Below are 15,538 nucleotides of genomic sequence, written 5' to 3' on the forward strand. Positions count from 1 at the left end.
GTTGGTAGTGCGCTCCCCATCCAAACAGGCTGGCGTCTGTTGTGATGATCGCTCTGTTGGGTTTCTTGAATAGGCAACCTTTGTTAATGAAAGGCATGGTCCACCAGTGTAAGGATCTGAGAACCTTCAGTGGCACTAGTACCCGTGAGTTGGAAGTGTCTCTTCCTGACCTTTGGAAGGGCAGCAGGTACCATTGTAAGGTTCTGGAATGCAAGCGGGCCCAGGGAACAATAGAAATACAGATCAGTTTCCCTAATAGTTTAGATAACTGGATCAGGGGCACCCATTTAAGGGTCTTGATCTCCTGAGCTAGGAGTCTAATGCTCTCCTGCCTGTCAGGAGAAACGAAGACTCTCCTTTCTATGGTATCTATGATGGCCCCAAGGTGAATTAGGTGAGTTGATGGGGTTAAGTGACTCTTGGCCCAATTTACTGAGAACCCATGATGTTGAAGAGCCTGTAACGTAAAATGGGTGTCTAGTTTGGACCGACTAACTGATGATGACAGAATTAGAATGTCATCAAGGTAATACTGTAACTGGATGGGTCTATCTCAGAGATGTCTGGCCAGAGCTGCCGAGACCTTAGTGAATGCCCTGGGAGCTGATGCTAGCCCGAAAGGAAGAGACACATACTCAAAGTGCATATTATTATAGCAAAATCTAAGAAATTCACTGTGGGAAGGCCGAATAGGAATGTGCAAGTATGCCTCTGTTAGATCTATAGATGTTAAAACATCGCCCTTCCTGATGCCCAGTAGGATAGATTGTAATGTGGTCATCTTAAATTTCCGGTACACCAGAAAGAGGTTGAGGCGTTTTAGATCTAAAATTGCCCTCCATCCCCCCCCCCCCCGAACTCTTTGGAACTACGAAAAGATGTGAATAGAACCCCTGTCCTTGCTGATCCAGAGTACCGGATGAATGGCCTGGATCTCCAGTAGATGTTGTATAGCCACTTGCATAAGAGATCTTTTGGCCAGGTCTCCAGACACGGGAGATTTCATAAAGAAATTTGGGGGTGGAGGGGTGGATTGGAATTCCAGAGCCAAAGCAAATCTATCTGTGTCCCTAACCCACAAGTCGGTAGTAGAGGACTCCCATTGATCGGCAAAGAATTGTAGCTGATCACTGATAGGGATCTCCTGGGATTCCTTACTTGGGACATCAGAAAAACCTGTTCCCCAGAAAGGTCTCTTGCTTTGACCTCCCCTCCTAGACCTGTCTCCAAGGTCAGACCTTTTGGATGGTCGCCCTTTCCTATATCCCTGGGACCTTTGGGATCTGTTGGAGTAGGAACTCTGGTAGAAGGGGCGAAAGGAGTGCCTCCTCCGAAAGGACTGTGTGTTTCTATTGTCCAATTTCCGACAAAGAGATGGCAAGAAATTTTTCTTGATCCTAGATTCTATTAGGAGTGGACCAAGGGCAGTGCCAAACAGCTTGTCGCCTGAGATGGGCGCTGAGGCAAGCTTCCACTTGTGTTTAGTGTCAGCTTGCCAGTGTCTGAGCCAAAGTAGTCTGCGTGCATGTACCTGAGAGGCAATGGCTCTGGAGGAAAATTTAACAGCATTAAACGTTGCATCCGCAGAAAATTCTGCTGCGGCTATGAGCTTGGCAATGTCCTGATGCGCTCATATATTGGAGTGGGGGATGGTGTTCCTCAGATGGCAATGCCACCTTAAGGAAGATCTAGTAAAAAAGGATGCGGCAGTAGCTGCCCTTATGGCCCACACATCAGCTTGGTGAGCCCTGCGAAGCACTAGTTCTGCCCTTTTTTCTTCTGGTTTGAGTGCCTCCTCCGCTTCATCTGGGATAGTAGAGGAGGATGCCAAGGCTACTATGGGGTCATCTACCTCAGGGGTGTTAAGAGTATTTGCAAAATCAGGGGCCAGATTATAAAATTTCCTATCATAACCTGTGGGAGCAGGATAAGACGCACTGGAGGCCCACTTTTTGAACTAGGTCTGAAAATGTATTAGGCACTGGAATGACATCGGCTTCGATGACAGGTTGAGAGAAGATTAGGTCTTCTGACTCATCCTGTGAAATCTCTTGCTGTAAAGCTGGGGTTGGTTTGTTAAGACGTGCAGTATTCTTGGCCTTGAATAACAGTGATTTAAATAATTGGGGACGAAACAGGCCCGTGAAAATCAGTTGGTCAGGAATAAGGCCTTCGTCCTCGGACATGCCCCATTCTAGAGGGTCCACCTCTGACAGTGCCGGATCAGTCCCTTGGGCTGAACCTGACTCAACCTGGAGCAACTAGTCGTCATCCTCCTGTGGCTCCTGAAGGGGGGGCGTTTGGGTAGATGGAAAACTCCCCATGGGACTGTACCTGTGTGCAATGTTGATCCATTCTGCTTACCAATCGCAGGGATTGTGAATCGCAATCTGAGACTGTGGATCTTTGTCTGACGGCTACAGATTGTTGGACTCCTGCTGCGATGCCCTGTCAAATCACCAGCTCCATCAAGGCCCTCATCTTGGCAGGGACTTTGTCTGGTAAGATGTCCTCCTGACGAAGCCTGGCTGCTGTAGGAGTAAATGTGGCCACAGGGGCTTGACTTGCTGTGGACGTTGTGGTCAAGCTCTGAAGGTGAGGTTGTGAGATGGATCCCCTCCTGGACTGTAAGGACAGGTCCAGGGGTGGGGAAGGAGAGTTTGGGGCTTCAGCTGGTTGAGGAGTAGGTGGGACTGTACTGGACCTCTCAGTCTCCCGCATATTTCTTCTCATATGCCATTCAATGGCCAGGTGACACCTTTGGCATCCTTTTCGGAGGCTTTAGAAGGACCTTTTGGGTTCCTTGATCTTTTGTGAGCCCTGGTTGTGTCTCTTGAGGAAGTGGCTCCAGAACTTTTGCCTCCTGCCATTGCCTCTAAAGATAAAATCTTTTAGAGTTTGGAAAGTCTTTTTTTGCTATTCCAGCCAACCAACAGAAAAAGCTGCCTAATCCTGCACAGGCTGAGCAAAAACTGGGGGCGCTAGGGAGGAGTACTGTGGAGGAGGAAGAGTGTCCTTGTAATTAAGCCCAGCTTATCCAAAGGGAGACTGAAGCACCTCCCACTACTACTACTGGATGCTCTGAACAGCTCAGGGGAGAATACCCAGAGATGCAGCTTAGTGGCCAAGGTTCTTTTTTTCTGAGTAAGATACGAAAGTAACTTATCAGCTAATTATGGAGTAATAGTGAACAAACCAGATTAGCCTATATATATGCATTTGATGTCAAATGAACAAATGCCTTTTATGAAAGATAAGAGCTGTGCCATCCAAAATGTCCCATGAAAATCACTGTTTAACAGTTTATTAAGCCAGTATTCTGAGTTTTCATCTCTTGTCAGACAAGCAAGTTCTGTATAAGGGAATACTGCAAATAATCAAGAATTAATTGATGGAGCTCATCCCTTGGCATGTATCTAAATGCAATCAAGAATTTACTTACCATCACGGGTAACTTCTATGACATACAGACCTTCATCTGAACCAATTGCTATTCTATCTCGATCTAATGGTAACAAGGTGAGAAAAATAATTATTAGTATAAATATTCATTCTAACCCTAGTTTCTACTCTTTTACAGAAAGTGTCCATTTGATAAATGGAATATGCATATGTTAAAAGAACTGCGCTGGATATTTATGGTATCAAATATCAGACCTCAATAATAATGTAATTCAATCCATGTCTAATCAAATGAAAAGTCCACAGTATTTAGTAAAGCTTGCTCATAGGAAAGTAGGTGTATCAACTACGAAACAACTTCAAAGAAAAACAAGTCCAGTTGCCTCCTGACAAAGCACTTTTAGGTTTGGAGGAGACTGTACTGCAAGATTTTTCTATTTTGGAGCTTAAATTGGTAGAGATGAAGGACCAGGTTTTTCAGTAAACGTTGTTCTCATGATCTCTATAACCAAGACTGTAGTACTGGGTTAATCCCATCCATCTCATCCCATCTTCCAAAATGAGGAAAAATTTAAGAAGATTTAAGGAAAATGAGATATTTTTAAACAGTTGGGTAGCAGTATGCTTTCTCATTTCAAACTGCTGTTAATATTCTGCTATTCTTGCAGATGGCAACTGTCCATAAGACAGAAGCAAGGAAGATAGGCAGGCAGGCAAACAAATGATCACTCCAAATGAGAAGGAAATATAACATTTGTTAATGTATTTAATTTTATTTTAGCACAATAAGGAATGGGACCAAAACTGAGTCAATGCACCGAAGCATTGCTGATATCTATTTCAAGCGGTGATCAACATACACCAATTCGTTTTATAAGTCAATCACTGAATTTCATGCTACTAATTTTTCCTGTAAAAAGATAAAAATAAGAAACAATATATTTAAAGAATGGCAATGTATCAGTCTCAATTACAGGTGTAATGTTACACATTCAAAATGTCTTGTTATATTCTGACATACCTACAATAGTAGCAGCTAGGCTGGTTTTAATGAGAGGCAGTGTACTGTCATAGGCTTCCTGTGGAATATGTATAACTTGATTTCTGAGTTTATTTTTGTGCAGAATAGATTGCAGTCCCTCTAGAATTCCAACCCACTTTCGTTTTTCATTCTCGTTTTCTGTTAGGATCAGCAGAGAGCAGGTCTTTGAAGGAGAGCCTAAGAGAGAAGCCGTCACCTTGAGAACAAGACAGAAAAGGAAAATAATTGCATGAAATTCACCCACGCGAGACATGCCTCAACTAAAGCAAGGTGGCAAAATGGAAATGTACTCTAGTCAGAGAAAGTGTTTTTCAAAATGGCCTGCTCCAGACTGAGCCTTCTGTAGGCAGCATGAATAAATGCAGTGGCAAAAGAGAGAAGGGATAAAGACACTCTGATTTCTTAGAAGCCATCTACTCTGCAGATATTGACATAGGAGGGATTTGTTCAGTGTTTTTTCCCGCTTCAACCAACTTGGAAGTATAGACAATCACCTTCATTTTTAGCCCTGATTTTGGACCTAAGACTATGAATCAGAACAGAGGTTGTAAAGTTCATGTTCTTGGGGGAGGCTGATTGGATGATATATCTCACAATCCTTTGCATTAGGCAAGCTGGTTGGGAATAATGGGAGTTGAAACAACATGCAAGGCCCCACATTGTACCTGGATTTAATTTCAATGAATTTCTAGTTTATATTTAATTCATTACCAATACAAATTTATAATGCTGGCAAATCTCTTTTACTCTCATTTTGCAGAGTATGCCAGAAATATTGCTACAAACAGTGACATAGTGACAATCACATATTGTCTTTTCTCATTCTTGCTTCATTTTCATCTTTCATCTCACAGACCCATCTCAAAAAATTATCTAAATTATTAAGATTCTTGCAGGCGTAGACTTAAGCAAGCTTTGGATGCTTACTTTCGTTCTAATTAAATTCCTTTCTAATTCATTCCAATTAAGTTAAAACTTCCAGTCCTTTGGCAAACTCAACTTTCTTTATTTCAATTCACTGAGCAATGTATATACATTTGATATATTTCATTTCCCATACAACTGATTCCCTCAAAGCTTCCTCCCTATGCATTAATAAGATTTGCTGGTGCTCAAAACAAGAGCTTTTGCACTTATTTCGCAATTTACCAGGCTACTTGTATAAGGGCACACTCATGGTGACTTTCAACTTTAGTAGAAATGGGTCAACAAACAATAGGTAGATTTAAGAAATGTTTTTAAATAGTTCAAACCTGTGGATATGTTTATAAAACTCAATAGAGGAGACATACTTACAGGGCAAGCCTCAGAATATACACTGAGAGTAAATGCCACTCTCTACTACCACTGATGATGTTACCTATTTTGGTAATGAAATGTCTGCAAGAAATCAAGTAAGCTCAGAAAGGACCAAAGACCACTCATTTATAAAACTTGTATAAAAACTGGCAAATGTATATCTACAGTAGTGACACCTATTCTTGAAGGTATAACTCAATTTTGTTTTAAAAATTAAAATGAGGGAGTTCAATAAAAAAAAAAACCCATGAAGGTTCCAGATTCCTAGAACTGACCCAAGTAAAATTAAATTAGTTATGAATAAAGAATGTATTGAACAAAACACATGGTTCTGTCCAACATATACTCTGTTCATAATGAACGGAACCTGGTTGAAGTGTACTCTGTAATGTTAACTCAGATATAAAACTTTTTATTACTTCACTTCTTCAATACAGTACAAATTATTTTACTATTTATTTTAACTTTTGATTGAATTATTGCCCCTAAAATATTTCCAGATATGGATGTTCCTAGCTCATTGGTATATGTATTATGTGTAATAAAGCCTTTCTTATTACTTGGGCTTCATGATGGTTTAAGGTAATCTGGCAATGAAATTATCATCCTGAGACACTTTGGTAACCTGGATTTTACCTAATTTTTTAAAAAATATGATCTACAAGCCGGATAACAAAACCAAAACATTATTATGCAGGCCAACTGCAAAATAAATATTTCACCTTCTTGATTCATCAGACAAAACAACCTCTTCCCAAGAGAGAAGTGAAAGATATCAAGCTGCATACACTCACACAAATGTGTACCATATAATTTCATAAACTAGCTGGACACATTTCACCACTGTCTTTTAGACAGATTCTAAAAGAAAATTAGAAAGCAATTAGTATAGAATAAATCTGTTTCTATGACTAAATTATTATAAAAAGATTGTAAACCCACAATCAACTTTTGATAGAGTAGCTATGGAAACCTAACAGCTTTGTTTTGCGTAGGCTGGAAAATTCTGTTAAAAATTTGTTTTTTATCAATCATAGCTACGTAAAACATGAATTGTATCTGTACAAATTAGTCAAATGATCATACCCTGAATATACATGGAACATCTTTACGGGTTGCATGTATAACATCCGATGCTAGGACAGAACTCACACAAAACTCTTCATCTCTGGTGGGGTGGAGAAAACACTACATGTTATTAAATTTAAACTACATATTTAAAATTCTTGATAAAGCAAAGATTATTAGCAAGACATTAACAGATTGGTAAAATTTGAATCAGTAAATTAAAGAGATTCTCGGTACAAGTTTAACATATTTTCTACCAGAAAAAATCAAGAGCATGTGAGAATATAAACCTAGTCTCTCATACCTTATACAAATGTGGCCAACACAATGCATTCAATGCAATCAAAGCATTGTATATGTAATATCAAAGAAAAATCGGTAATTTGTGTCATTCTTCATTTGCTATTTTTCTCTGATACAATCAAGCCTACAAAATGATGTGGCTTAAGGTTGCAAACCTGAGATCCATAACTTGACTTGCAATAACTCCTGGCTGAGTGGATTTTCCTTCAGGCACATCATAGAGGAAAAGTTTACAGTCACAGACTACTGCATAAACCCGCTGCCATCCTTTCTTAACTCCTGTTGGCTTTGGAACCTGTAAATGTAGAAATATATTACTGATACCATAAAAAGGGGTAAATATTCATTTTTATTTATTGATTTTATTATTTTATTCATTAAGTATATATTAATATACCATCTCACCATTGAAGCGACTCATAAAAATATTTCCAGGGATTTGCAACAATATATACGTTTTTCAAATATTGTAACTTCTTCCTTTCAGATATACAATGGCTGCAAACAAATCAATCAGGCACAGTAGGCACACTTGGGATCCCATTGAATAAGCAATGCCATTTAGCAGGTTCCAAGAGGCATGCTTTCTCTGTTGCAGCTCCTGCTCTCTGGAAAGATATCCCCAACTCCCAGGGTTCAGATGGATCCAATATTGATGTCATTCAGGAAGCTTCTGAAGATTTAAGTATTCTCCCTGGCTTTGGGAATAGGGGGACGGCTGAGCTCCTGTTCAGGACATTCCAATTTCTATTTTATTTTTGTATTTGTCTTATTTTTTAAATTATAGGCCTGCCAGAAATATTGGCGGTCTATTCACAACTAAATAATAAATTAATGGATAGACAGATGAATGGTTTTTCTAAATCTCTTTATCTGGCTAATGTAAATTCAACAGGAACTTTGTAAAGATACTATCTTTCTAAAGCTCAAAACCTAATGATTGTATGAACACGTGTTCTAGATGTCAATATGGAATATCTGTCCTTGCTTTCTCTGAGAATATTTTTCAGATCCCACTTCTGTTTAAGTCAAAGTTACAGCTCCTAATAGTCTTCTATTCAAGTACTAATTAGACTCAACTCTGCTTAGCTTTTCAAGATCAGCTGAGCTTAGTTAAGTGCTGCTGATTTTTGTCATTATTTTATGCCGTATAATTATTTTTTCAAATGTCACAGACACTCCACTCAACTTGGTAATTATTTCCATCTATCTATCTTTTTTAATCACGATTTTGGAGGACAGAAGCAATAACAATTTGATAATAATTAAATCCTGAATAATCTTGAAGGTGCAATCAATAAGCTGTAATGGGACAAGTTTTCTTTAGAGGAGAAAGAAATGCTGGGAAAGATATTAAATTGGAAGCCTTCAAGTGCCCTAAGACTGTTCCTGGGTACAACTGTGTTTGGATGTTGATGATGGGATTGGAAGCAATGTCTCATACTCCATCTTGCCATATTTGACTCCTAAAGTTTCTACTCTTATTTTTTTTTACCTGAAATTGTATTAAGTTTTGAATTTCTCAAGAAGCGACCAGCTTGAAGTTTTCAACTGAACCTGGACTTTATTTTACAGCCAGATTATGTCTAAATTTGAACTGGTATTTGACTATGCACAGTAAGTCTGATTATTTGATTGTTGACCAACTGTCAATATGTGCAAAGGACCATCCTCTTTTTCTGCCAGATTCTTACCTTGACATAGCCCTTATAGGCTGTTCCTATGCCTCTTTGAACATCTACTCCAAGGGGCCTCTTGGCTTGCTCTGGAGGTATAGGACAGACTTGCGGTGCACTGTCTTTGCATGTAACGTGGCATGCAAACGAACACACTAAGGATGAAAAAGTAAATTTGTTAAGCTTTGTGTTGTGAGAGAACAGAGAACTGGTTAACAGAATTGTGAATGAGCAAGGAAAGGACATCACACCATAATTCACGGGTCCTCAAACTAAGGCCTGCAGGCCAGATACAATCCGCCGAAGCCATTAATCTGACCCACATGGGACCATGAGGCTGCCCCACCCATATTACCCTGGCCCACACCCACCTTCTGGAGGCCATGGAGGAAAAAAATGGCCTCCCCAGCTTCTAGTAGCACTCTGCCAACCAAAACTGGGCCCACATGACCATCTAGCCATGCCCCCCCAGCCAGCCCAGCCCCCCCCAACAGTCTGAGGGACCATGAATTGGTCCCATTTAAAAAATTTGAGGACGCCTGTCACAGTTAGTCAGCAGCTAGTCTCCAAGAACAACCAGTTTAAAATGGCAAACATAATATTCATTTATTTCATATTAAAAAGTAATGGATATATCATAGCATATTATCATAGCAGGAGCTTCATTAAAGCATGATCATGCTTCAGTAATGTTATATTTTAAAGTATAAAAGACTCTCTAGGTTTTAAAATTAAAATTATGGCATTTTCTTTCTTCCTGAATTTACACATACTTATTTTGAACAACTGTTTCATTCTGGTCAATTATTTAAGTGAATAATTCTTTAAAAGACCAATTAGAGTTTTGATTTTAAACAAAAAAATGGACTCTAGTTTGGAAAGCCTCCCTTTTTTTCTTATGAAATAAAGGTCTGTAATAAATATGTGTAAAATCTAGAGCTAAAGGAATAAAATGCACACCAATATTTTCACTTCCATTGAACAGTTACCTAAGTTTGAACATATTCAAGATCTGTCAGGCTAAATAAAACTCTATTTTTAGAGTTTTATTTCTATTTTTATTATAATAACAATAACAACAACAATAATAAAAGCATGCACCCCTATTTTTCATTACTAGAATTATGCATATCATTGCTCCTGAATGTTATCAGAATTTAATTTCTATTATACAGGTAGACTTCAATTTACAAGAGGTCACTTAATGACCACTCAAGGTTCCAATTGACCTGAAAAAAGGACTTTAAAAAAGCATTCAAAATTCCACTGGTTGGGCCCCGTCGTGTTCATATGACCACATCCCTCAATCAAATGACAATGTTTTATGACAGCTTTGCTCAAAGCTAGCACTTTTTTGGCAAAACTGTAAGCATTGTCAACTAAAAAGATACTCCTTTGGTCTTCTCCAGAAAAACAGAGTAGGGGAAAACAAGGCATTCTTGAAATGCCTAGATAATCACCTCGGTAGCCTAAAATTGTCGGAGCATAAGAAAGTTATTGGAGAGCATGATGGATGACTCTTGGAGATGGATGTGTCCAATTGGAGAAGTCACATCCAGGGGGTGGGGGAAAGACCAGTGTAAGGGGAAAAATGTATGATATGATTTAGTATCGGCCATGCACCAACATGGCAATTTCTAATAAACCAATTTACTTTTTTTGAGATGCAGTTACTTTTGATTTGAATGAGGGTGGATTTGTTGGAGCCCTGATACTAAATCACGCATATTGAGCCCATTGGTTAGCTTAACAGCTGTGTTCGCATAATGACTGTGGTGATTCCCTTAAAGACCATCACAAAAAAAGGTCATAAAATCAGGTTGGATCATGTGACTAGCCTATTTTACAATCATTATGACATAAGATTGTGATTGGTAGATTGCATTATGGATGTTTGTCAAGGACCGCTGATAATTGGTATTTTCTTGAGTCACCCAAGATGTAATATTCTGGTATGAGACACAAGTAGCCTCCATGTGCAGAACAGGGAGCAAACATTACCGTGGGTTTGGATAGTAGTCTCACTTTATCTATCCAATTTTTTTTAAAGTTATATTATTTCCCCTCTCCTTCCCAAAATATAGATTGCAACTATCTGGCTGGTACTGACCCATAGTTCTAAAACTCCCAGATAGAAAGTTGTAGATACATCTAAGATTGGTAGCTTAATTTTTCTTTATATATTTAATAAATGTATAGGTACAGATTCTGAGCAAGTCCCAAACATTTAGTGTCATTATTCAAAATAAATTCCCATCCACATCTAATTTGTAGGAAAACATTCTATTATATTATAATTCAAATAAAACAATCCAATAATATCTCTGTATACATATCTGTATTAAATAGCATCTTTTATATTGTTCAGTGTATATAATCTTAATAATTAAGATTCCCTGCATTGTGTGGTATAACTGATGCCTTAAAAAATAAAATCTCACCATTTAGCCATACTATAAAAACAAAAGAATAGATCTAAAGCTAAAGCTAAACCAATGCATTTGGGAACTAACTTTCTACCTTTATTCAATACTACTATTATAAATAGATGCTTACTACAAGAAAATTTTAAACAGATTTGTTTTGTTTCCAAATGATAACTAGGCAATCAAGATACCCAAATGTTTAAGAGATTTAACCAACTTACCATCGCAAGCATAACCCTGTCTAATCAATCCCACCATGAGAGATGTACAGTGGCTGCATTGAGTTGGGCTTGAAAAGGACTTGATACTTAGTTGATGAGCTTTAGGCTGAAAAATAAGTTCACAATAAAGCAACATAAAAGTTCACTGAAAAATTGACACCTCTGATAAATTATTAATGAGACAGTGTACCAGCTTCCATATCAATTCCATATCAAGTGGACGGCTGGGGTTAATTCAACTGTAAACCCTTATTTGGAACAGATCTTAGATAGGAGCTATTCCTGATATGCTGCCGATACAGCATATTAGATCCTCCATCTCCATGCTTTAGCTGTTCATTGTGATTATTTTCAGCAGTTAATGAGATTAATGTCACTCAGTTTTTGATGAACTGTTAAGAATGTATTGATTCCAAATAGGTACTGTTCTTTTGTTTTGCTTTTATGACAGATCAATGTGTTTCCCTATTGATTATGCTTTGTTTTATCCTGGCTTTTGCACTGTGCTGAAATAGTTTTTGTATTGGTTAATTTATATTTGAATTGTACTGTCAAAAGCAATATAGTCATTCTTTCAAAAATAAATGCATGTCCAATATAGGGTAGTTTGGGCAACATATATTTTAAAAAAATAGGTGCACTGTGCAACCGCCTAAATTATAATCAGCTGAGAGTTATAACCTACAATCAAACCCACTCATATACTGAAACTGAAATAATATGTAGGGTTATTTAACCCACCATTATTATATTAGCTTTTACAGAAGCTCAACATCTTTTTTATCACCACATTTAATACTATATAGCAAAACTAGTTGCTTACTGGCTATCGACTGCACTTGGTCTGTGGAACAAAGTAATATAAACAAATACAAAGTTGTAATTTGGGGCTGGTGAACGAAGGCATTGGTAACAGGCTTATTTGGGGGGTCAAAGCCAGCAAATTTCCAGTCTGATTGAAAATGAAGGGAGGGAAGGGGAAGGGGAAAAATGTGGAAATTTGCCCAATCAAACTTGCTGGATGGGCACAGTTTCACTTACTTTATTAACATATGGATGCGGCTAGAAAAACTATTCTCTTTTTTAAAGATTACAGCAGTTCCAGTTTTTGTGGAAAATAAGAGGGTTCTTCTCTTGACATTTCCTTCACATATTGTTGCATGGTTATATAGTCACAATGAGAATAGAAATGTCTACTCTTTTTTAAAAAAAGCTAGCTTTAATGCAAATTTGCTGGGCTTTTTACTGATTTTTAAAAATGACTGAAAATATCCTCTCAGGCAAGGATTTAGACAGAAACTTCATTTGTCATCTACTTGTACAGCAGGTATTTTCTGAGGAAGGACAGAAGGTACCCAGAACCTGTCCCACTATGAATTAACTGGAAACAAAACACCCAAACACACTCCTATAAGATTCTACATAGAATTCATTTTAATTCTTAGTCTAAGTTAAAATAACCCCTCAAAAAACCATGCTTAGACATAGCTAACATACAGACATGAACAAATTGACAAATGGATCATGCATGAGGCATAATACCTTACATGTTAACTCTCTGCCCACATTTTTTTTTGTTAAAACAAACCATTAAAGCCCCCTACCTTTGGTACAGCTATAGAAATGGACTGAATGGTGGGGGAGGGAGCAGCAGGCATCCTCTGAAGCCGAATTGGTTCCTGAATTGCAAAAAACTGTAGCTGAATAACATTTAATTTTTCCAGGATCCCATAAACATTTGGTTTTGCAACATTTGACAAATCTCTACTTCTAAATTTTAATAAGCGACTCCACTGAAAAATGCTGGCTTGCCCCTAATTTATTAGAAGCAGATTAAGTTTGCAGATTAAGATAGCCTCACAGGAAAACCTGCTCTTTAGTAAGCAGCAAAAGATAAGCAAATAAGAGAGCAAGAAATGCACAGCTGAATGAGACAATGAGAGCCAGGGAAAGAGTAGCAAAACAAATGAAGTTCATACCAACTTTGTACATTTAAACATGACACAAGAAAACATGAAAAGAGAAACTCTTTGCTTATGGATCTCTGACTGAGACACACATTTATTAGGATACCTCAAATTGTTTATTCGGATAGGGACACTTACTTCTTGCTGCTGCTGTTCTGCAGTTGCAACAGAAGTTGACAGTGCCACCTCGGCCTTTGTACCTTGTACCTCCTGTTCACTAACAGAATTTGTCTGCAGAAACACAATCAAGAAAATTAGCTTAGCGTCAATAGTCGCTCAATATAAGAAGGTCAAGGTTATCCGAGGTGAAAGAATCTGTCTGTTCAGAATAAAAAAGGTAAAGAGAGTTCCTCTGCCCCTACTAAAAACAAGCCCCCAGAACACAATGGAAATTATTCTGACAGAATGATCATGAACTGACTTTTCCTTCTCAAATAAAATCCTCACTGGTTAGCCTCCCCAAATCCTCTGAAGTTATTTTGAACTGATTGGAGACACAATATTCCATATGATTACAAACCAAATGCCAAAATCTACATAAAAACATTAGTTAATTATGTTTTTTATGATTAAAGTGTACTGTCTAAATGGCATGGAATACACAAATCAAAGTGCAGGTGTAAAAATAGTGGAGGAGGAAGAAGGGGAAGAAGAAAACATGGTTATAAAGAACACCTCTAAAAGTGAAGACTTGTGGATAAGGATAAGAAATCCAATTTATTATTAGATTGATAATAATTATTTGTGAATTTATAGGGGCACACAGGCAATCTTTCCTTCCATTCTTCAAACAACTACTGCATGGGCTGTCTGTTGGTCTGAAAGAGAATGGTGACCCAAATCATCCAGTAATGGATGAAGATAAACTTGAATCTGAATCCACCAATCCAACACTTTAATCAGTATTTCACTTTACAGTCACAAGATAGAATGTATAATAAGGGATACAATAATCTGCTTACTACTTGAAACATTACAACTATGTTTTCTGTTGATTCATCTGACACGTAGACAATGTCAAACAAAACACATATTTTAGTTTGAACCTACATTGGAGGCTTCCATCATCATGAAATAATCAAAGATAGCTTTTTTCAAATTGCAGCAATCTGAGAGCAGACATAATGTTGGAGAAAGGTGAAAAGTTGAGCCCAGGTAGTTACCAATCCAGTATGGGGAGTTTGGGGAGAAAAACTGCAAATAATCCTGTCACCCTTATTGAATGGCATGAAACACTGCTGCTTTATGTTTCCATTGAAATTGAGGGGTTGGGGGAAAGGGGAGATAATAAAATATCACAGCTACAAAACCACTGCTGTACTCCAAATATATCATTTTTATGGAATGAATGAAAACTGAATAAAAATGATTGCTATAGACTTGTGGGATTTAGCATTAACATGAAGAGGACAAGGTAAAAACTCTAAACCAAAACTGGCAAACATAACAGTAGATATAGGATTACCAGGATTTTCGTGAAATATTTTATTAGCAGGTTAAAAAAATATAAAGGGCTATCCCCAGTGAGGATGAAAGCACTGATAACTTGGTATGCATAGGAGAGAGTGTCAAAATATTACAGATTTTTTGTTGTTGTGAGGAATATCATTGATATAGGGTTTCTTCAATGGATTTCTACTTGGTTGCATTGGAAGCCTTTCAGAATGGTCTGCAAGAAACTGGGAGAGTTTTTATCTTGGTTAGAACTAAATCCGTCAAGTTTTATGGTTGAGGGAATTAAGCTTTGAGTAGAACAGCCATACTTGATAGAGAATAAGTTCGGACAGTTGAAGAAGTGTTGCATCAGCAGGCAAGATGTAATAAAACAGCGCATTATGGTGTTCAAGAACACCATGGTGAGAACAGCATGCAGCTAAAGAGCGAACAGCTAGAAAGAGATACAAAGAGACTCTATCCCATGACAAAATAAAGGCAACACAAAAGAAATTCCCATCAACACCCACTGGGTATCTATCTTACCCAGGCCGCAGATTGGGTATTACCAGCTTTCCTGTAATTCAAAATATTGATCTTTAAAAAGCCTCAGTGAGATTTGATAAGCAGAGTCAAAGAATGCAGTTAGGCAGGCATCAAGGGTAAATTTTGATAAGAGGTTTGGGGGAGAGATTCCTTG

General features: G+C 37.9%; 1 protein-coding gene across 3 annotated transcripts in view; it reads right to left on the reverse strand.

Annotated features, from left to right (window-relative positions):
* Nucleotides 1-15,538, reverse strand: part of CDC42BPB (CDC42 binding protein kinase beta) — a 98,119-nt gene that overhangs the window by 14,386 nt on the left and 68,195 nt on the right. For 2 of the 3 annotated variants that reach the window (XM_026698544.2, XM_087922221.1), the window contains exons 22-29: nucleotides 13,543-13,635; nucleotides 13,042-13,116; nucleotides 11,438-11,543; nucleotides 8,809-8,945; nucleotides 7,270-7,409; nucleotides 6,830-6,911; nucleotides 4,424-4,640; nucleotides 3,443-3,505 (exon numbers count right to left, since the gene is read on the reverse strand). In XM_026698544.2, the coding sequence (XP_026554329.2) occupies nucleotides 3,443-3,505; nucleotides 4,424-4,640; nucleotides 6,830-6,911; nucleotides 7,270-7,409; nucleotides 8,809-8,945; nucleotides 11,438-11,543; nucleotides 13,042-13,116; nucleotides 13,543-13,635 (913 nt within the window). The remainder of the gene's footprint in view (nucleotides 1-3,442; nucleotides 3,506-4,423; nucleotides 4,641-6,829; nucleotides 6,912-7,269; nucleotides 7,410-8,808; nucleotides 8,946-11,437; nucleotides 11,544-13,041; nucleotides 13,117-13,542; nucleotides 13,636-15,538) is intronic. The other variant, XM_087922220.1, reaches the window with a different exon arrangement.

The sequence above is a fragment of the Pseudonaja textilis genome, chromosome 1 (assembly GCF_049901715.1).
Source record: "Pseudonaja textilis isolate UNSWEBS1 chromosome 1, rPseTex1.2, whole genome shotgun sequence".
Classification (NCBI taxonomy): domain Eukaryota; kingdom Metazoa; phylum Chordata; class Lepidosauria; order Squamata; family Elapidae; genus Pseudonaja; species Pseudonaja textilis.